General features: G+C 42.8%; 1 protein-coding gene and 1 long non-coding RNA gene across 3 annotated transcripts in view; one reads left to right on the top strand and one right to left on the bottom strand.

Annotated features, from left to right (window-relative positions):
• The window catches only part of LOC310760011, a 61,937-nt gene that overhangs the window by 16,411 nt on the left and 23,758 nt on the right, over positions 1-21,768 (top strand). Inside the window, exon 2 of the long non-coding RNA XR_014546681.1 lies at positions 17,613-17,698. This is a non-coding gene — a long non-coding RNA (uncharacterized lncRNA). The remainder of the gene's footprint in view (positions 1-17,612; positions 17,699-21,768) is intronic.
• Positions 9,777-21,768, bottom strand: part of UTRN (utrophin) — a 317,035-nt gene continuing 305,043 nt past the window's right edge. For both annotated transcript variants that reach the window (XM_083607527.1, XM_083607528.1), the window contains 4 exons: positions 21,468-21,576; positions 18,349-18,441; positions 12,910-12,932; positions 9,777-12,085 (listed from right to left, as the gene is read on the bottom strand). In XM_083607527.1, the coding sequence (XP_083463653.1) occupies positions 12,077-12,085; positions 12,910-12,932; positions 18,349-18,441; positions 21,468-21,576 (234 nt within the window). In that variant the 3' untranslated portion in view covers positions 9,777-12,076. The remainder of the gene's footprint in view (positions 12,086-12,909; positions 12,933-18,348; positions 18,442-21,467; positions 21,577-21,768) is intronic.

Below are 21,768 nucleotides of genomic sequence, written 5' to 3'. Positions count from 1 at the left end.
GGAGCAGCTGCACTCCAGCTTTTCACTTTACAGACTGCACCATAATCCCATTTGTTTTGGATAGCAAACCAGCATAGGATATTATGCCAATGTACAGGTAAAACTCAGAAAATTAGAATATTGTGGAAAAGTTCATTTATTTCAGTAATGCAACTTAAAAGGTGAAACTAATATATGAGATAGACTCATGACATGCAAAGCGAGATATGTCAAGCCTTTATTTGTTATAATTGTGATGTTTATGGCGTACAGCTGATGAAAACCCCAAATTAACAATCTCAGAAAATTAGAATATTAAATGAAATCAGCAAAACAAGGACTGCAAATAGAGCAATATTGGACCTCTGAGAAGTAGAAGCATGCACATGTACTCAGTACTTGGTTTGGGCCCCTTTTGCATCAATTACTGCCTCAATGCGGCATGGCATGGATGCTATCAGCTTGTGGCACTGCTGAGGTGTTATGGAAGACCAGGAAGCTTCAATAGCAGCCTTCAGCTCTTCTACATTGCTCGGTCTCATGTCTCTCATCTTTCTCTTAGCAATGCCCCATAGATTCTCTGTGGGGTTCAGGTCAGGCAAGTTTGCTGGCCAATCAAGCACAGTAATCCCATGGGCATTGAACCAGGTTTTCATACTTTTGGCAGGTGACAAAGTCCTATTGGAAAATGAAATCAGCATCCCCATAAAGCTCGTCTGCGGAAGGAAGCATGAAGTGCTCCAAAATCTCCTGGTAGACAGCTACGTTGACCCTGGACTTAATGAAGTACAGTGGACCAACACCAGCTGATGACATGGCTCCCCAAATCTCTTTTCTGATGAGAGCAGCTTTTGCATCTCACTTGGAAACGAAGGACCCAGAGTTTGGAGGAAGAATGGGGAGGCACACAATGCCAGATGCTTGAAGTCCAATGTGAAGTTTCCACAGTCTGTGTTGATTTGGGGAGCCATGTCATCAGCTGGTGTTGGTCCACTGTGTTTCATTAAGTCCAGGGTCAACGTAGCTGTCTACCAGGAGATTTTGGAGCACTTCATGCTTCCTTCTGCTATTGAAGCTTCCTGGTCTTCCATAACACCTCAGCAGTGCCACAAGCTGATAGCATCCATGCCACGCCGCATTGAGGCAGTTTAATATCATTTAATATTCTAATTTTCTGAGATTGTTAATTTGGGGTTTTCATCAGCTGTACATCATAAACATCACAATTGTAACAAATAAAAGCTTGACATATCTCGCTTTGCATGTCATGAGTCTATCTCATATATTAGTTTCACCTTTTAAGTTGAATTACTGAAATAAATGAACTTTTCCACAATATTCTAATTTTTTGAGTTTCACCTGTAATACATGGAGCAATGTCGAAATCCTCTGCTGAAACCAACAGCCATCTTACCCAGAGGTAGGACAGTACAAAGCTATTCCACAGTCCAGAGCTCAACTGGAAGGTGACTGACAGGTGAGACTGAAGAAGAGGCGCTGCAGGCCCTTTAATGTCAGCACAGTTTGCACCTCTATTGTTTAGCATTAGCTGCTATTTCATTATTATGTTATAAGGTGTTATACTTGCCAAGCAGAAGGTGCACAGGCACTGATAGCATTAATTGTGTGTCACTGGCATATCTAGTTACAGATAGGTAGCCGTGTTGGTCTGCCATAGTCAAAACAAAAAATTTTTTTTCCTTCCAGTAGCACCTTAAAGACCAACTAAGTTAGTTCTTGGTATGAGCTTTCGTGTGCATGCACACTTCTTCAGATACACTGAAACAGAAGTTGCCAGATCCTTCTATATATAGATATAGCATATCTAGATATGGCATATCTAGATTTGTGTTGCAGAAAGTTTCAGAGCCATAAAGGGTAGTTCTACAAAATTTATTTGAAATATGCCTGGCCAAAACTAGTACTAACAGTTGTATCAATGTATCCTGTTCGAACTAAATACATGTGTTTGGAGACACTTAAAGGAGTTTCACAGCTCCTTCTCCTATCCCTTTTCTTCTTCTCTGCCATTCCCCAGACACTCTTTGAACTGGCTACTGATCAGATCTCTGACAGATTGTATATATATTCCCATTTTCCTCAAACATCTGGCAAGGCTGATCTTAACTTGTAACTTATTCAGCAAGTGGTGCTTTGAGGCCTAGCCATGAAATCGTCCTTCCAGTGATTTGCACTTAAAGGGGAGACATCAGAGATTGTCCTACTTAACGCTAACATTCCATGACTATTAATCTGGTATTAGTGTCTTCCCATTTAAGTGCCTATGCGGTCTGTCCTATTTGAGAATGATTCTGAAGTGCCATTTTCAGTGGTGCTAACACACCCACTTTGATTTGTAAGCCTCAATTTTGCAGTTTGGTTTAGTGCAAGGAAACAGTAGCAGGGGTCTGTTGAATCCAAGTACAGTGGTACCTCGGGTTACAGACGCTTCAGGTTACAGACTCGGCTAACCCAGAAGTAGTACCTTGGGTTAAGAACTTTACTTCAGGATGAGAACAGAAATCGTGCAGCGGTGGTGCGGCGGCAGCGGGAGGCCCCATTAGCGAAAGTGGTACCTCAGGTTAAGAACAGTTTCAGGTTTAGAATGGACCTCCAGAACGAATTAAGTTCTTAACCCGTGGTACCACTGTATCGGGTCTTTGCACACTTTGTGGAAGAGTCCCATCTGAAATTTCACGAAAGCATTATTAGTCCAGTGCCAGTGGTAGCATCCACACAGATGTCCTCCTTCTGGGCAGTAGGCCAGGATGCGTAGTCTCAATCTAAGCAATGGCTGGTCCTGGTAGTCACAAGGCTTAAGCAGGGCAAAGTCTAGAAAAGTTATTGGGCAACTTGGCTCTCACCTTGCTTCATATGCCCACTGCAAGAGAGGATTTCATCCATGGGCACTCAGGGAAACTGGGATATGGCTGCAGTGAAACCAGGGCTTTTTCCCCAGAACTTGCCAGAACTCGGTTCTGGCACCTCTCAGGTGGGCGCCATTGTTATTATAAAAGAACAAGAAAGGTATTAATGGTGAGTACCAGCATCTCTTTTTCTAGAAAAATAGCACTGGGTGAAACTCATCTTCTTACTTGGAAATACATGTAGTTTGCATGCTAGCTGCTGTTTCTAACTTTAAAGTAGGAAACACGGGGAGAGGGTAGGATACTGACAGGCTCACAAGCATAGGCTCCCTTGCTTTTTCTGAGCTAGCTTCTGTTAAACATTGTGCTGTTTTGATTTATTCCACTTTTATAGTGGACAATGATTACTTTCAATAATTTCTTAACAGATGATGAATTTTCAGAACCTGATAGAATTTTATACAAGCACATAGTAACTTGGGGGTACATTTTTAAGCAGACTGGATTTTCTTGTTTGTTTGTTTGTTTGTTTGATGTATGACAAATAATTACACTCTATATTTCCCAGAGCAATGTTTAACTGCTGTTGTATGTGCTTCTTTAGTGAAACAGAAAAAATGTGCAAGAAATGGCATCCCATCTTGTTGCATTATTGAGAACACTCTGGAAGGGTGATTGATCACTTCTCGGTGCTGTAGGAGACACAGCGGCCTAGTGAAATTTGTCAAAGAGAGTTAGGGCTGCAGGCAGAGCAGGTGCTTTGTCTTCCCTGTTGCCTGAATCTCTGGTTTGTATTGTTATTACTGCCTAGAAAGAACAGCTAGAAAGATATTCCACTTCAGAGCAGCATCCTGTTATTGGGCCTGGCTGAACCACTGCTGCATGCGCTAGAAACATCTAACACTGTGTGATCCTGTCAGATGCAAGCCTCCCACTCAACCCCTTATTTCCAAAGAATCCATACTCTCTGGCTGGTTCAGTGAACAGGGTTATTAGTGAAGCCCGGTGGAGCAGAAGCAGTTATTCTTCACCTTAAGTTTTGTGGCTCCCTTCAAGTCCACAGTCCCAGCTTCTTAAAGTGCAGATGGAAACTTGTCATTATCCTCTTATGGGAAGCAGTGCTGACGAACTCTCTAGCATTCCTTCCAGGGATCCCATCCAGCTTCGGTACCTGATCCTTGCAGCGTTTTCCACCTTGTGTTTTTCGTTGGTAAGGGCTAGTCCGGATACATTAGACTCCCTTAGCAGTAACAGCACCATTCCTTCATGTCTGTTTCAGGAGCAAAGGCACTTCATTTGAGTGCAGGAGTGGTCGCTGGTACTCTGTGACTCAGACAACACTATGAGCACCCTTTCTAGGTGTCATCTTCCCTTCTTTTCACATGATCAACCTAGCTAACCATGCATTTGGGTGAGGTTCTCTTTCACTTTTGTCCCTCCTCTATAGGTCTTCCTGGATCACCCCAGGCCAATCAGCTTCTGCTCTCTCTCCCCCCCCCCAACCTGTGCTGTTTCAGACAAGTCAGTGGCTGGTTTGCCAGCCTCCCATAGGCTTCTTGGGGCTGCTGCCAGCAGGCCCTGCCCAATTGGCCTTCAGCTCGGGAGGGGAATGGCTGGCTCACAGCTATTCCTGTAGTTTCCCCACACATGGATAGTGCTGAAAATTTTGCATTTCTCTGGTTCAGACTTGCTGGGCTAATAGCTAATGAACCATAAAAGTTATTATAGGAAGTGCGACAGTCTCCCTTTGATGAGAAAGTGTGCGCCCATGGGAAGGCAGTCACTATACTAATCATTCTTAACAGCATTCACTACCAAAGAGCAGGGGTGTGAAACTGCAACTTTAGGCCGTGTCTTTTGAATTGTTCCCTGAAAGGACTACATGCCAGTCTCTGCTGTGCCTTCCATAACCTGCCCAGTATAATTAATCCCAAAAGAGCATGATTAAATTCTGAGGTGCAGTTTCAGAGGGGCAGAAACAAGGAAGTAAACTGCTAAGGCACAATCAGCATACCAGTATAAACATTTTTAGGACAGGCAGAAAAATAACTACTCCCATTTCTCTTTCCAAGCCGCTTGGATTCTATAAATCTCCTTTCTTCTCCCCATCAACCCATCCATAGCTGCTTGTGCTGTACTGGAATCAGGTCGGCCAGTTCCACATGTCCTTTCTGTGCTGTGCCCCTGTGTGCAGAACATGTCTGTTAAGTATACTGTGTAAGCTTACCCAAGAAGGTAAAGGTAAAGGAACCCCTGACCATTAGGTCCAGTTGTGGCCGACTCTGGAGTTGCGGCGCTCATCTTGCTTTATTGGCCGAGGGAGCCGGCGTACAGCTTCTGGGTCATGTGGCCAGCATGACTAAGCTGCTTCTGGCAAACCAGAGCAGCGCACAGAAATGCCGTTTACCTTCCTGCAGGAGCGGTACCTATTTATCTACTTGCACTTTGATGTCCTTTCGAACTGCTAGGTTGGCAGGAACAGGGACCAAGCAATGGGAGCTCACCCCGTTGCGGGGATTTGAACCGCCAACCTTCTGATCGGCAGGTCCTAGGCTCTGTGGTTTAACCCACAGCGCCACCCGCGTCCCCTACCCAAGAGGTTAGGACATTCCAAATACTGGAAGTTTTTTTAAAAAAATAGTTGAGATAAACAATGATAGTTTGGCAAAAGAAAAAGAAACCATCCAGCACCATCCACTCTGTTTAAACAAGATTACATCTGTTTTAAGATTACCTTCTTTATGCAAAACATCATCATATTGTAGTAGGAAGCAAGTACATCAGTGCCAGTCAGAATCTAGGCCACATGAACTAATTCTCTGAGACTTGGTGGGTGCAGTGGAGAATTTTCTAGTGCAGAAATACAGCTAATGTTTTTCATGACCTTTTTCATTCAAGTGAAACACTTCATTTGGGGAAAAGTAATATGTTTAAAACCTCAGAAGACAAATTGGTTGTTAGTATAACCAAATAACTTCAGATGAATTGTCCAGGAAAAAGAGAGAGGAAATTAACATGTTAGAACAGAGCTTTCCAAACTGTGTGTCACAACATCTTGGTGTATCGGCTGCAGTGTGTAGGTGTGTTCTGTGAATGTTTCCCGTGCTGGAAAAGGGTTAGTTTAACCTGCTAGTGTAATTGAATTACTGTATCCTAAAAGCATGTCTAAAAAGTGTGTCACCAACATGAAAAGTTTGGAAAGCTCTGTGTTGGAATATGATAGGGGTGCAGTGAAGCCATTTTGGAAATTGAACTTTATTGCATTATTTGTGTATAGTATTCACATGGTTTTAATCTCCCCATGCACAGTATTCTAGCTAGGCATCTGTCTAATGAACAAATTCTTAAGAACTAAGGAGGAACAAGTTTATGATACACTAGGTATTGAAAATCTTATTATATATTGCTGAGAAGACAGCAATGCGATTTTTTTATATAGAAAGGGGGGGGGGGAGAATCCTATTCTTTGGTAATACTAGGATTCCACAAGAATGGAGTGCTAAAGAGTGTGTTCATTATATAAATCTCAGAACAGCTCAGCTCCAAGACTTATCGTACCTGCAAGTAAGGCACAGCTGTGACAGCAGCACAATATTACAAAACATTCCAAAATCTGTCACTCTTGACAGCTCTGCAAGGACAGACAAATCAGCTCAAATCTTTTACACTGGAGTGCTAGTCCTATATGCAATGCCACACATCAATATGATGCCAAGCAGCCATTCTAAGTGCAGCAAAAGGGCAAAATACGTATGACATATTTCTTATTTTTTTTAAAAAGGCTTGGATTCTGAAGTTTTGAAATTTAAAGCTTTCCATCGCATGCTGAAGCTTTAAAGAAGCATGGCTAAATACTCTTTCCAAAATCAGAAATGTTGTTAAGCTGCCAGCACCCATTGCAAATGCATCTGTTATCCCTACAGATATTTGTTCTGCAATCTTTCAAAGCCTAGGAACATTTCAGACCTTTCAACATTCTAATGTGTGTCTAAGATTGGATAAAACCATCAAGCACACACCTGTCCCTTGTTATCCTGGCCTTTCCCTCGTCTTCTCCTCTATGGTCAACATTTAGGCTGCAAGCGCTTCAAAGACATTGGCTTCTTACTCAGATTTACTTACCTGGCCTCTTGTGTTGGGTAACAATCTGAAGTGCTTATGTTGGGCTCTCATGACAGATCAGCAAGTCACTTGGTATACTGCCCCCCGCAACTCTCAAGAAGTTTTCCCCTGCTTTGCCTGGGGAGACTGAGAAATTCATGGTACTCTCCCAACATACCATGGCCCCAAACATGTATCAGGACACACTTGGATTTGGTTTTCTCAGCTATCCAGGAGGATGGTGATCTAAAAGTGGAGGAGTCATTTCCTACTGAGGTTTAGTCTTTCAGTGGCTTTACATTTACAGGGTTGGGGAACCTATTAGAATGGCCCATCCCTGGAGGCTAATGGGTTTTGATGGATTCCTAAGAGCTCTTGGGGATTTTCCAGCTGGTATGGCTGAAACTCCTGTCCTGGGTGCAGTAATGGACTAAGATGAGGGTTTAAAAAATCAAGACTCAAGCAAGATGAAATGGAGGTACTACTGGCAAGTGCTATAAACCTGTTCTGAAAGGAACGCAGTCCTCTTAAAGCATTGGGTATTCAGTCTGGACAAGCTTGCTTTATCAAGCATCTTCACTAGAGTCTCAGGTGGCCTATGTGGGTTGAGGTGTTCTATTTGTTAGGCTGTCTTTGAAAATGATCTGGAAACTGTAGCTGGTCCAAAATAGGAGTGCATTTTTATTAAGTGGCACAGGACATTTCACTCACATTATGCCAGTGGTTTGTCAGCTGCAATGGCTCTCTGTGCACCTCTGCCCAGTTCAAGAGCTGGTCACCTTAACTATCACTTTCTCCCATATGTATCTTCCTGAACCTTACAATCCTCTTCAGAGGCCCTCCTCCAAGTGGCACCAACTCCCAGTGAAGCGAGGTAGATGGCTGCTAGGGAGAGAGCATTACTGGAGTTCAACTGGTACTTTCTTCGTGGTATTTTTTTAAAAAAATGATCCAGGCCTTTAAAAACTAGGCTAGTGGTGTGTGACTTGTTTCTTTCTTTTTCTCAGTAAGACTGTAGCTGCTCTTCCTACTACACAGCCGTGATTTCACTCCAGTATGAAGGTTACGTTTGCGGCTTGTCGGTTTAGAAAAAAAAGGAGATTAAAGGGAAAGATGACATGCAGAAGTGGGGAGAGGTTTTTATTCTAATACAAGAACCCCAGGGTCACCCAGTGATGTTGAATGTTGGAAGATTGATGTCATACCAGGTCCCAGCCAGATTCTAGATAGCTCATTCTCCAGCAAAGATGCAGACTACCCTAGTCAGGAGACCATGGGGAACAAACAGAAACCTTGAGCTCCAGCACTGATCCAGAAGATCACAGCATATAGGGAGAGATGGGATTAGGTGGGCCTCTGTAATTTTCTTACATTCTTATTTTAACTTGATCTAGCAGTCACAGTGCTTTTGAGATTTACAGAGAATATCGGACGTTATTCTCTTTACATCCTGCCTTTCCTAAGAACAGTGGAATTGTTGGTAGATGTGTATTGCTTTTGCATAAACCCATCTCTTGCATCATAATTCTTCTCTAGCTGTTGTTGGTTTGTTTCTGTGTTGAGTGTTTGATAGTTATTTGTATGTTACTTCCCCACCACCACCACCACACATAGTCTGGTCCTGATTTAACTTGTGTCCAATACAGTATTTGTAGGTTGTGTATAGTATAGTATAGTATCTACCTTGCTGTGTCCGTGTTCTTCGTTGTGTGTGTTGCGGGTGCCTATGTTATGCACATTCACACACACCCCTCGCATACACACCCAGGAAATAGTATAGTAAGCACAATCCACTACATTGGTGTACTCTTACAGATTTCTATAAAATGTCATTCCCTCCATAAAAGATGAAGCAGGAGGGTGGCAAAGGTCATGGTGCCCCCAAGGCTGTTTCTGGGAGGGGAAACAGAGGCAAGAGGATCCGTTCCAACCCAATCTGCTGTAAAGCTACCTATCACACACCCCTTATCTGTGTAAATTTGGAAGGCTTCACCTGCCCCCCAGAAGTGCCTAGTAGGCCTGCAAACATAATCTGTGGTTAATTTTCCCATTATAGTCAATGTGGAGACATCCTAAACTTCAGAAGACTGCAGGGCGACTCTGCCTCAGATATGAAGTGAAGCCCTGGCAATTCCGAAGTGAATCTGCCCATGGTGCATCTCCTCTAAATTATAGGGTCAGTTGCTATCTATAGCATGATGTGGGCTCTGTACTATCGCTCTGCATTGCTTCATTTTTCATGTGGGGGATCCAGTTTTTCCAGTTACGATCATGCTGGGCAGCATCCTCTTGGTGACGACACTGTGCTCCAGCCTTGTGGTCTCTGGCACCAGATGCATGCTTCCTCCATAGAAGGAACAAATTTTAAATCAGTGCCACAGCCTCTAAAAACTGATTAAGCCTAATGTCTAGTATGTTTAACGTCGTTATAAAATCCCACTGGTTATAAATTACGTTTCCTGCCAGAATACAGAACGTTGTATTAGACATGAAAGACCTGCTGAGCACAAGTCAGTGGAATTTAAAAATCGTTCTGCCATTGAACAGGGCAACACATATTGATATTTTCAATATTAATAGTATACTTCAAACCAAGTTCACTGATTGGTGGTTAGAATTTAAAATCTGTCACCAGCAAAGAGTGATTGCTGGCAAATATGCATTGCTGAAGATGGAAAATGGCAGAAAAATATCCACTGATTTACTGAGCTATATTTTTCAGCTACATAGTTTATTTTCATAAAGGCACCTTGAAGTCTGAAATGTTCTCACACAGGGAACAAGCTTCTAAATGTTGTTTACTTCTAAGATGAAGAATATCAAACAGCCTTCACTTAAAAATTAATTTTATTCAGAGTGAAAGTCATACCATGTAACCAGATTAGAAAAGGGAAGTGTGATAGTTTAATACCACAAAATTCAAAAGAACTACATACTTTGTTTTGAGATGTTACTGCAATGTATTCCTTTTATTTATCAGTGTCTTGGAGGAAGAATATTACAATGTAAGGTTTTAAGTAGCTTTTACTTGACAGCAGAGGACAGAATTTACATACAAACACAGGCAGAAAAACAATTCATACATAACCTTTCAGTCATACCAAAAAGCCCATCATATCCATTACTGGGATTTTTTTCAGCTAAAATGTTTTAAAAGGGGGCTAATTTTTTTGTTGCTGCTTTTGCTTTGATGTGACCTGGTAAACTAAAATACCTTGCAAAAATCAGAACATTTGAGTGGTTTCCAAAAGTAAATACTTAAAAAAAATGGATTTGAGGTAGAAAGGTGGTCATGGCTTTCCATTTCTGCAAAACATTTTTCCTTCTCAAAATATCTATACCAAAATATATTTCTTTCTAGATGAAAAATCCACATATTTACCTGCTTTTCTGTATCTTGCTTTTGGCAGCACTCCCCCCCCCCCACGCTAAAAAAAAATACTTTTCATTTAGATAGCACTTTGAGTCAGGAGTATGTAACATATATTACCTAATTTGAGCCTCATAATACCTCTGAGCATAGCTGTTAGTATTAACAGCACCGCTTAAGAGATGGGAGAAGCGAGTGGTTACAGTGATGTTTTATTAGGAGAAGTAAACACCATGCCAGGAGTATTACTGCTCCTACTATGGGATCATTATGGAGTCATTATTCTGTTATGCGTCCCCTTGCAGAAGACAAGCAAACATTAGAGGCAGGATTCAACTGAGTCCCATCAGTGAAAGCCGCCCTGTAAAAGGCCTTCTGCTCCTCTCAGGAAATTGGCTTGCGGGGAGATCAGCAGAACCCCCAGAACAGTGCATGGGGATAGGAGTTGTGGGGATCGTTCCGTCTGGCAAACCAAAACACTTGCCCTCACTGAATGGTCACTTTTACGCAATGCTGAATTCCTCCCTGCTTTTCTCCATCCCAAAAAATCAGAGTTGAATTTCTCCAGCGCTATTTGGATGCTCCAGAGATGTTCACTGCACATCTTACTGAGCAAATGATTTTTATTTTTGGTAATGAAAGCAGATACCCATGCAAATCTGAAAATGCACTAGTGAAGGAAAATGCCCAGCTACTTACTTGAAGTATGGCTGAACTTCCCCAGAGTTTTCTCTGCCTTTAACATGATGTTAAGGGAGCCATTGAAACTGTGTAGAAGTTGATACTGATTGAAGTTATCCAGGGCAGACAACCTTTCTGATATAAAGGCAGAACACTTTACCATTAAACTAGTCAGAGCTCCTTCATTTATTAACACTACCAAAAAGGAGAATAAAATAATTTCAAGTCGATCTGAGCCATTGCACTGGGTGATTTACACAATAGGACTTCACAAAATTTGGCACATTTAGACCATAATGTCCCGTCCCCCCCCCCATAATAGAAACAATGTATATTCAGAATTATTTTATTAAGTCAAAATGCAGCTTAGCTCACATTTTAAAGTAAAAACAAAGCCTGGATGGAAAAGATCAGTCTGCATTCAGTTGGGAGAAAGAATCCATTAAAATGCCATTCTAGTGCCAACAGCTACTGCAGTTGAATGAGGTTAGCTGGGGCAAAATAGAGTCTCATATGCTCATACACAGCCAGAAATGCTATTTGTCAAATACTAGGGGCTGTGAGGATTATAGAAGCTGATATTTTGTCCATGTTTTGAAACTATTAGGCTAAGTATAAATAACCTGTGCAGAATGGTATGTGTTGGAAGAGAAGTTACTTGAAACAGTAAATGCAACAAGCCAAAAGGAATGTAAAAATGTAACTCTTTGCTCCAAACTCAGTATGCAGTTCACTTCAGCAATATCAAAAGAGAATGGATATAAACCCCCACCCCTTTTCCTGATGCTGCATATTATATAAATCAGTGACATTTGTGTAACCATTTTGAAATACTCCACGGTTTGTTAATTTACAGTTGCATAGAGAGGGAAAGAGGAGGGGGAAACACACACAATATTATATAAAACCACAACATCCTCATCTTTGGGTAGTTCAAGTGTTTTCCTATTTGAAGTAAGAACACACAGAGCTAACAGTATGTTACAAGGTCCCATGCAGCCGTATGATTATTGGCATCTGTAGAAAAGGAGTTGCATTTAATGTCAGGAAGAGTGGGCAGTCTTCAAAACAGAAAACTTCACATTGCCTGAAGTCAAAGGGGGAAAAGAGTAAGAAGAAATTATTATCTTACATACTGTTCTTAGGTAGCAACATCATTCAACATAAATATTTTGAATCAAGTTCTGAACGAATGGCCATTTCTGCAACAGCAGAAGGTGCTGATGCACAGCTTGCAAAACTTGATGGGCCCAATGGAAACAACACCTAACCATGGTTTGTTTTCCTTACCTCTATATGCAATCCTCTTTAGCAGTATCTAAAAGGGTGGATTTACAACCTCCAGCTTCTGGGCTTCATAAATATATCATGCCTCCCACAGACAAGACTTAGCTTGGCAAGTTAAACCAGGTTCACTGTATGTTTGTGGCCTTTTCCAGATTTAACAAACCATAGGTATCGGTAGTGTCTGCAGTGAACAATGGTGATCAACCCTAGAGGGTCCTGTGAGCTCCTCATATTGCAAAACAGCGTGAAAGGGTTCATACAAAATATTGTTAATACTAAAAACACACACAGGAACAAACCATGATTGTGCAGTGAATTGTGGCACACTTGCCATGGGATCCCAACAAAAAACTACAACTTCCTGTAGTAAGCAAGTCCTGCCGTGGTTGTAACAGTTAGAAGCATATTGCCATCAATCACCAGACTGAATTTTGCAAACAAGTAAATGTGCACATTTGTTTTAAACTGTGTTCATAGTGAGGAATGAATTGTAAATGTGCGAGTTTACTTTTCTAAACCATGAAACAAAACTGCTGAAAAATGCACAGTTTGTAATTAAGTCGCGTGTAAGTTTATACTTCAGTTGTGGACACACAACTTTAAAAGTACTGAAATACATCATACCTGTGGTCTGCCGGCAAGATTTGCTGTAAATAAGAAAACAAAACAATTAGCTGCAATAGATGAAAAGTCAAGGATTAAGATGAAACTTTCACAAAAAATAGCCAGCTAAACAGCAATATATATTCTTCCCGCCCCTTTGATTCTGAGCATAACTACTATTTTATCATAACTTGTTTCTATTAAATCTGCTGGCACATACCTTTCTGGTTTTGCATAGTCCTGTTAATTTAAATTCAAACTGTTCTAAATTATGGGTGATCTCCAGTGTTAGCACTATTCTGAGTTGTGCAGTCCAGCCACTTCTGCTAAGAACAGCCTAGCCCTAGCATACTTGGCACCAAAAAGGAGCCTCCAGTTTCTTAGGCAGTTCAGCCCCACCACTTGCTCCCCTTTCTTTGTTTGGGGTTGTGATAGAGGGAGATGCTGCATATACAGAGTGGTTTTTCTTTTCTTTTCAGGGTGTCATGCGTGTAGCCTCCGTGAAAAAAGATGGGGAAGTGCTATATGTATGAATGGTGTTGTATGATACTATACATGCATACTGTGAGTAAGGGGTGTGGTGTGTGGGTGTGGGTGGTCCATTGTAAAAAAGAGATTCGCAGTTCAGGAAGGTGTGTTTATGCTTATGCTGTATGTAGAAAGTTATCCATTTTACAGAAGAGAAAAACTCTGCCTTTATGTTCCCCGTCTGCAAAATGGACAGCTCATTTTTGTATACCAGCTTTCTGGGCAATAATCTGTCTGGGAACGTGACATACTTGCTTGAATTATTTGACCTGTGTGTCGTTTATTTTCTGCCTTCTCGTTGTGGCACAGTTAGGGTGGATTGTGCTGTGATCTAGGGGGACCTAACAGCATGCAAAGAAGTAATACACAGATATTAGTCATGTGAGGGGTATGAGTGGAAAGTTTGAATTTGCCAAGGATAACAAAATATATTGAGCAGGCCCTGGAAAAAAATATTACCGTATTTTTCGCTCTATAGGACGCACTTTTTCCCCTCCAAAAATGAAGGGGAAATGTGTGTGCGTCCTATAGGGCGAATGCAGGCTTTCGCTGAAGCCTGCAGAGTGAGAGGGGAGACCCCGCCGCCAGCCCCGCAAGCTCCGGGGACAGTGGGGAGGTGCAGCGCGTCTCCCCGCTGTCCCCGGACCTGGTCTGAGGGCGGGCGGCAGGGAGAAGAGCGCTTCTCCCCGCTGCCTGCCCCGCAAGCTCCGGGGACAGCGGGGAGGCGCAGCGCGTCTTCCCGCTGTCCCCGGACCTGATCTCAAGGCCGGCGGCGGGGAGAAGAGCGCTTCTCCCCGCTGCCTGCCCCGCAAGCTCCGGGGACAGCGGGGAGGCACAGCGCGTCTTCCCGCTGTCCCCGGACCTGATCTCAAGGCCGGCGGCGGGGAGAAGAGCGCTTCTCCCCACTGCCTGCCCCGCAAGCTCCGGGGACAACGGGGAGGCGCTGCGCCTCCCCGCTGTCCCCGGACCTGGTCTGAGGGCGGGCAGCAGGGAGAAGAGCGCTTCTCCCCGCTGCCTGCCCCACAAGCTCCGGGGACAGCTGGGAGGCGCAGCGCGTCTTCCTGCTGTCCCCGGACCTGATCTCAAGGCGGGCGGCGGGGAGAAGAGCGCTTCTCCCCTGCCTCGCAAGCTCCGGGGACAGTGGGGAGGCGCAGCGCGTCTTCCCGCTGTCCCCGGACCTGGTCTGAAGGCGGGCTGCGGGGAGAAGAGCGCTTCTCCCCGCTGCCGGCACCACAAGCGCCTGGGGGGGAAATAAAATTTTTTTCCTTTATTTCCCCCCCAAAAAACTTGATGCGTCCTATGGGCCGGTGCGTCCTATGGAGCGAAAAATACGGTAGTTTTTGAAGGTTTTTACACTTTATAATAGAAGAGAAAATAGTCAAATGAATACCATATGCTGAACATAATGGGCCTTTGCCTCAGTGCTATGGACCAGTTAACATCATACAGCACAACACATTTCCAGCCCATTATATTTTTGATTGTAAGATTCAACTACATAAGGTCTTCCCTGAGGGACTCTGCTTCCATTAAGATTTTTTTTGTGTTTTTTGGAAGCCACAGTTATCACAAGCTTTCTCCCAGGAACTGCAAGTCATTAATTTGAGAAACAGAAATTATATATTAAAAATAGCTGTCTGTTGTTAACTCTAATGTTTATCAGAAGGGAGGATCTGTCCTAAAGTCACCCTGCAAGAGTATCTCACGGCACGTGGCACACATGCTGCAGTAGGAGAAACAGTACGCTGTTAAGCCAATTAGCAATACAATCAAGGTTTTTCTTCTTCTGCAGTATTTCAGAACGGAATTGCAATGCAGGGGGTTTAACAACCTCTCTCCACCAGCTGCCCGTGTCGCTGCTCAGTGGAGCCTCTGTCAATATTCCCTGCCTATCCTCATTCAAACAATTACCCCTTGCTTTAGTAATCCACAGACCGAAGTCCTAATGGGCTCACACTTTTGTGCCTGACCCAGTAGACTGTGGGGATATGTGCATTACAAACATTTACACAGTACATGGTTCCCACAAGAATCCTGGTTTGATTAGGGTACTTAGAAATAGAGATTCTGAGCCCCAGAGAACCAGTTCCCAGAGTCCCCCCATAGCAAGAAGAACTCTTTAACCGTTTTAGACCAGCCTAGCTATATATTTTTACTTTCCTGTTGGATAACATCCATATGTATTTATGACTATTTACAGCCCTAGGTTATTTGTTTAATTTTGAAAAAGAATAGCAAACAATAAGAAACCAGGAAGTGTTGTCTGCAACTACTGAGCATGCATAGTCTTGATTTTTCGGGTTGTGTGTGTCAGGGATGGGGTGCCCCTTTAGGGTTTTTGCTGTACTTCTGCAAACTATGGGGTTCCTCTAAGCATCCAACACGTCTCTTATTAGAAACTGCTTCTGCCCACCCTATTTAGAGTCAATCTAGGCTGGGAAAAGACAGATGCATTGGGCAACTGGACATTTTTGGAAATTGCCTCAAGGGCTGGGGGTGACATGTCCGTAATATGAGACAGAAATAGCTGCCAATACCACCTCTCATTCTTAACATCCCAGTGCCCTAAATGAGGGGCAGAAACCCATGCAGAGGGAGGCTGAGGCATCATCTGTGGGGAAATAGTTGGTATGGGTGCAGATGTCAGATAGCTCAGTCAGTAGAGCATGAGACTCTCGGGGTTGTGGGTTTGAGCCCCACATTGGGTAAAAGATTCCTGCATTTCAGGGGATTGTACTAGATGACATTTATGGTCCTTTCCAACTCTACAATTCCATGACTTTATGAAGACATATATGGTCTTTTCTCACACACAAATTCTGAGACTACAAAGTCCAAATTCTCTGCCATCTGTGTCCGGGTGTTCCTTGTTGTCTATATCAAAACACACGTTTGTTTTCAATCTATCCATCTTGGGAACATCTCTTGAGAAGCTGGATAAAGGGCAAGCATGTGAGCCTTTCCTAACTAGTTTGCTCTAAAGACCATCGCAAAGAAAGCACAATAACATTGCATGAATCTGACCCTTACCACAGTGGATAAAAGAGTTGTTTAATTGTTCACAATCAGCACATCCGCCTAATGACGTCAAATGGCTGTGCTTGTTTAGAAATAGATTCTGAATTAAGCGTAGAGGTCTGGGCAATTATCTTGAACTAACCCCAGACTCTAGAGATCAGTTCAAACTAGCTGGATTTTAATTTGCTTTCTATTTATGTGTGAAGTGTATCTTCCCAGACGTAGTTTCTCAAAAAGGAGGAAACTGTGCATGAGAGATAAAGGGAATATTTAATAGAGTTCAGTGGTGTCTGGACAACACAATATAATTTGATTTTATCTGAGTATTTTGCATGGGATTATGCACCATATAAGCCTTAGTTTTCATAGAACTCAACTGCGTTTACTTTTATGGTCATTTCAAAGGAAGCAATACAAAGTTGTTACTAAACTACAGAGCTGAATTTAGCTTCCAGTCCTAACAGGCAATCAAGATTGAAAATGATCATAACAAAAGTTAGCCACAATAATCTCTCTAGTAAGGGAAAAGTTGCACTATACTCTGTGAAGGACCAGAATAAATACAAGCAAAACTGCATGGGTATTATCTCTGATTTTCCAGTGAAAGGAGGCCTATAAATAAAGAGCATTATTATCTGTCTTTGTAGAGAGAGAATGAAAAATTAATAGGAAATGTAATCTCTCATTCCTAATAAGATATTTCTATGCTTCCATTTCTATGAAGTCTGGGACTGGTATATATAGCCCCATGGTCTCACAGCTTATATTGTCCCATGTGCATGATGGAACTACTCCGTTGCTACTTGCCCATGTGGTTAAGTGTGTGTGGTGCTAAGAGTCAAGCCTAGCACCACTGTCACCCATCAGAAATATAGTCCAAATTAAAGTCACTCCCCAGCTTTGGGTTCATATGTTAATTAAAGCTCTGCATGGCTGCAGCAGCATGGCAAGGACATCTCCCTCCTCTCCTGTTGGAGAGAAATTGTGGAAACTGGCATCATAATTTATGTCATTTCTGCAATGGAGTGAGAAGCGTGCCATTCCTCCACCACATGAGGGCTCGACATAATGTATGAATCAGGGCAATGGATTATTCTGAATGCACTTAGCTACACAGGCAGCAATGACTGATCCAAGTGGATACTGCATATTTATCAAGACACCTTGTTTCCTTACAGCATCCTGCTATGGACATACTTTGTACCAGAGGACAGTCCTGGCCCAGTTCATCATCTCCCAGATGCCTTGGACACTCGTCTCCTAGGTTAGTATTCCCCTCATCATGGACTCATAGTTTTTGACAAGGTTTTTTACTGTCAATTACTACTTTTATTTTATTTTCATTTATTACATTTATATATCACCCTTCAAGGTGGTGTTATGTGGTTCTTTGCCTCCTTATTTCATCCTCACAACAACCCTGTGGAGTAGGTCAGACTGAGAGATAGTGACTGGCCCAGTGTCACTCAGTAAGCTTCATGGGGATTTGAACTGTGGTCTCCCGGGTCGTAGTCTGACACTCTAACCACTACACCTTACTGGCTCTGTTCTGACTTGTTTACATCTGGTTTTTGTCAGCAGAAGGATATTGCAGTGCTGCCTGTTGCATTGTGTCATCCCATTTTATCACTTCTTATTGGCTGTTCAAACAGCTACTTTGCTAGAAAGGTAATGAAAGTAAGGATTCTTTTGGAAGCAATAGGGTTTGAAGTTTAAACAGCAAAACGGGTCACCATGTAATTATTTCTGAAGCATACCGCTAACTGTTCAAGTCTATGCTCACTTTAGATCCTGTTCAATCCATTTGCTGAGCAGCTCTATAGAGTGTTACAAAGGCTTTGAATCTCTGTAAATGACTGCATCATTGCTCAGCTTCAACCTCCCTTTCCTTGGCTCAATATACTTAACACTTACTGCGGCAAGCTGGAAATGTGCTGTTGATTTGTTCCATGACTTCTGTTAGGTCTGTGCTAGTGTCATGAGGTGGGACTAACAAGTCGTCTACACCTAATGAAAACAAAAGGTGCAATCAGTTTAGTAATAGAGAAGCAGCATTTAAGAGCCCGAAAGCCATTTCCACCCATCCTTCCCACCTTAATGTATTTAGAGAAAGAAGAAGAAATCCCCTGTTTGAAATCTCTCTCATTTGATATGCAAGAATTGCTCATTGATAATGGCCAGGCAAGAGAGGCATAGATACCAAATTATACGTTTATAGCTGAACTCATTTCTGCATTATAAAGCTTAGCCACTGTGCATGAGATAAACCAGGTTGAATTGCGCAGAAGCAACTAGATGTAAAAAATTGCTATCAAGGTTTATATTATTAAGCACTAAAAAGGGTGCTCGATGGCAGTATATTCCAAAGTCATTTAGGCAACCTCAGTGCCCGAAAGGTCACTAACTATTGCTATGTGGAAGGTAGGAGAGGGCCTCTCTGTCAGGAGTGCATGCAGGAGCCAGGCCCTGTGACTGGTAGGGCCTCCCAGGACTGGGGCCTTCCTGAGTTTGGCCTGAAAGGGCAAGGCGCGGCCGCACAGGTGAGGCTTGACAGAAGACTTGTAGCACCTGGTGGAATATAAGACCAGCATTTCCCTCCTGCCCTTTGCCACAGCAACACGCCACCCACCTAGCTGTGCTTCGGCTTCCTGACTCCTGGTTTCCTGATTCATGGACTCTTGGCTTCCTGACCCCTGGACTGCTGACCCTGAACTGCTGATTTCTGCTTCCCGACCTCTACCCCGGTCCAGACGTACCAAGCCGGAACTCCGACTGCCTGTAACCTGGACCGTGAGACTCTCCCAGTGCAGACTTCCCATGGTTGGGGGAGAGGAGTAGAGGTCAGGATGAGCTCCTCTTACACACTAATGCCTCTTTTCAAACTGGCGTGGACAAATATCCGAGGATGTGTATTTTCCTCATGCCAATAAGGGATATTGCTGGCAGCAGAGAGTGCTAGGATCTAGTTCATTAACACTGTTCCAAAACCTGTTCTCCTTTTTATCTAATATTTGCTTCCCCTGCCAAACAGGTTTCCATTTTGGGGGAATTTTTGTGGCTTTTGAGCTAGCCTTATTTTTGCAAGGTGGGTGGCTAAGGGTGGTGGTGGGTTTTCTTCCAAGTAAGCATTTATCCAGCACTCTGGATAATTTCCCTGGCAGCGAACACTTCTTGTTCTGAAAAAGCCCCATGGGAAATTACCTCATGTTGTCTTCACCTGTGCTTTAAGTGAAACATGGGAAGCTGGGGAGGCTGCAGGCGATTTGTAGAATGAGAAGAAAGGACATTCACAACCACCCATTTAGCTGCCTCAGAAACAAGGTAACTGCATCAAAAACCCTTTTACCCAATTTGTGAGAATTTCAACAACATTTCCTTTCATCTTGATAATTTTCAAATTTTATTGTTCCCATTAATTGATGGTGAATGGCCAGGAAAAAACCACAGGTGAAAGTTTTGGTAGAAGGCTACAGATAACTGGGCCTAGGAACTTGCCTTTCTGAAGAGAATGGTACCTGCACCTTATTCTTCTGTGTCTAGCGCAAGTCCCCATAATGGCTTCTGGGCTGAAGAGGAGCACACTCCCTCTCTCAATTTGGCCTCTGCAGTGGCTCAGAGTTGCAAGTTAATTCGCCTTGATCCCAAAACCAGGATAGAGAGGCACTGGCGGAGGAAGAAGGGGGTGGGGAGAGCACACCTTCCCAGGCAGCGCGTTTCCGGTGATGTTCCATCACAGCTGCCCCCTGCAGGCGGCGCACCCAGCCCCCAGAACGTGCGCCCCGCCCCTTTGGGCAGCGCACCCAGCCCCCGGGACGCACACCAGCCATGCCCTCGCCTGCTGTCCACCCCTGGTGCCGGAGCATGAAGCTCCGCCACTGTGAAGAGAGGAACCAGAATTAAACTATATCACCTCAAAGGTACCATATACTTTTAAAATACCAATATTGTGTATATTATAGAAAGATCAAAGAAAGAATGAAAGACCTAAATGTATTTTGTAGTGATTCCCACTACAACAGAACCAAACTTTTCCAGTAATAATGTACAACATTGTTTTACTTTGACAAGCATCTGGGCTGAGTTTTATTATTAAGCGATTTGGCTGTTGCTGAAAATTGAGCAACAATGTATTGGCCATGTTTGCATGTAATAAGCTGTTAACAGTTGTGTGCTGGTGCATGCAGCCTGATCACTCCTTTCATTCTCTTTCTGTGTAAGTGATTAAACAACATCAGAAAGGGGACAGGCTTTGTGCTTTGTTCCTCCCAACAAGCCATTTCTAAATAACAACAAACTTTGGTTGAAGGGCTGCTGGTACAGAGGGAGGAGTGATCAGGCCCCTTGTACCAGTATGTGCACAGTACGGTTTATTAAGCCAAGGTTCTTGGCTTATTGTTACATACAAATGTGGCCACTTTATTGCTGGTTTTAGATCATTTTACCTACTTGTTTTATGAGGTGCATTTTATTGTTTTGTATTAAACTTTGTTAAGCTGTCCTGAGGGGCTCTATGCAGCCATGTGGCAGGCTAACACTGATAAATGAATAATTAAATTTCCATACACTGGTTCATTTAAAGTGTTATGAATCTTTCAGCTAAAAGTTCTGCTGCCTTGATACAGGCAGGAAAGATGATGAAAGACTACATATATTAATTATGTCCTTCAGAACAAATCCAATACCTGCTCTAGAGAAGTGCCAAATTTCCATAATAAGCAGTTTTTTTAGTATTTATTAATAGGGAATTTATATTCCAATTTTCCAATTCTAGAAGGAAGTAGTCAAGGCAGCTAAGGAAGTCTGTGTGCATGCTCTCTCGGTTAATGCTTTATTTCTGGATAAATATGTACTTAGAACTATTATAGTGGACAGAGTTGAAATTGTATAAGCAAAGAGCTAGAAAAACACACACACTTCAACCCTCACGTCATGCATTTTGCAAGGTGTCAGCTCTTTGATTTAATACTATAAAGTATCTGGAAACCAAATCATGACAAATAGATCTCTGCCACTGCAGTGACCAGGCGACTTACCTGTCTGATTAAACTGTGAAGTGGCTTCCTCATCAGGTGAATAGCTGAGGCCCGAATGCTGAGGTGAAGTGCAGGAAGAGCCTCCATTAACTCTGGAATCTGTTTCAGGCTAAATTAGATTTTAAAATAATTTGAGTCCAGAAGTCCACTTCAGAATAGCAAAGCATACTTTATATCATATGATATAATCGATTGGTAAGGTTTTGATATCCAGGTTGGAGATGATGCTGATACAAATTTAATAAGATTAAATGAATAAAAGCATGGGTTACAGAATTTGGTAAGGAATCTGTGCAACTAA

The sequence above is a fragment of the Podarcis filfolensis genome (genome assembly GCF_964270895.1).
Source record: "Podarcis filfolensis genome assembly, chromosome: 3".
Taxonomy (NCBI): domain Eukaryota; kingdom Metazoa; phylum Chordata; class Lepidosauria; order Squamata; family Lacertidae; genus Podarcis; species Podarcis filfolensis.
The sequence above is the reverse complement of the archived record's forward strand: the minus strand, read 5'-3'. Positions and strand labels throughout refer to the sequence as shown.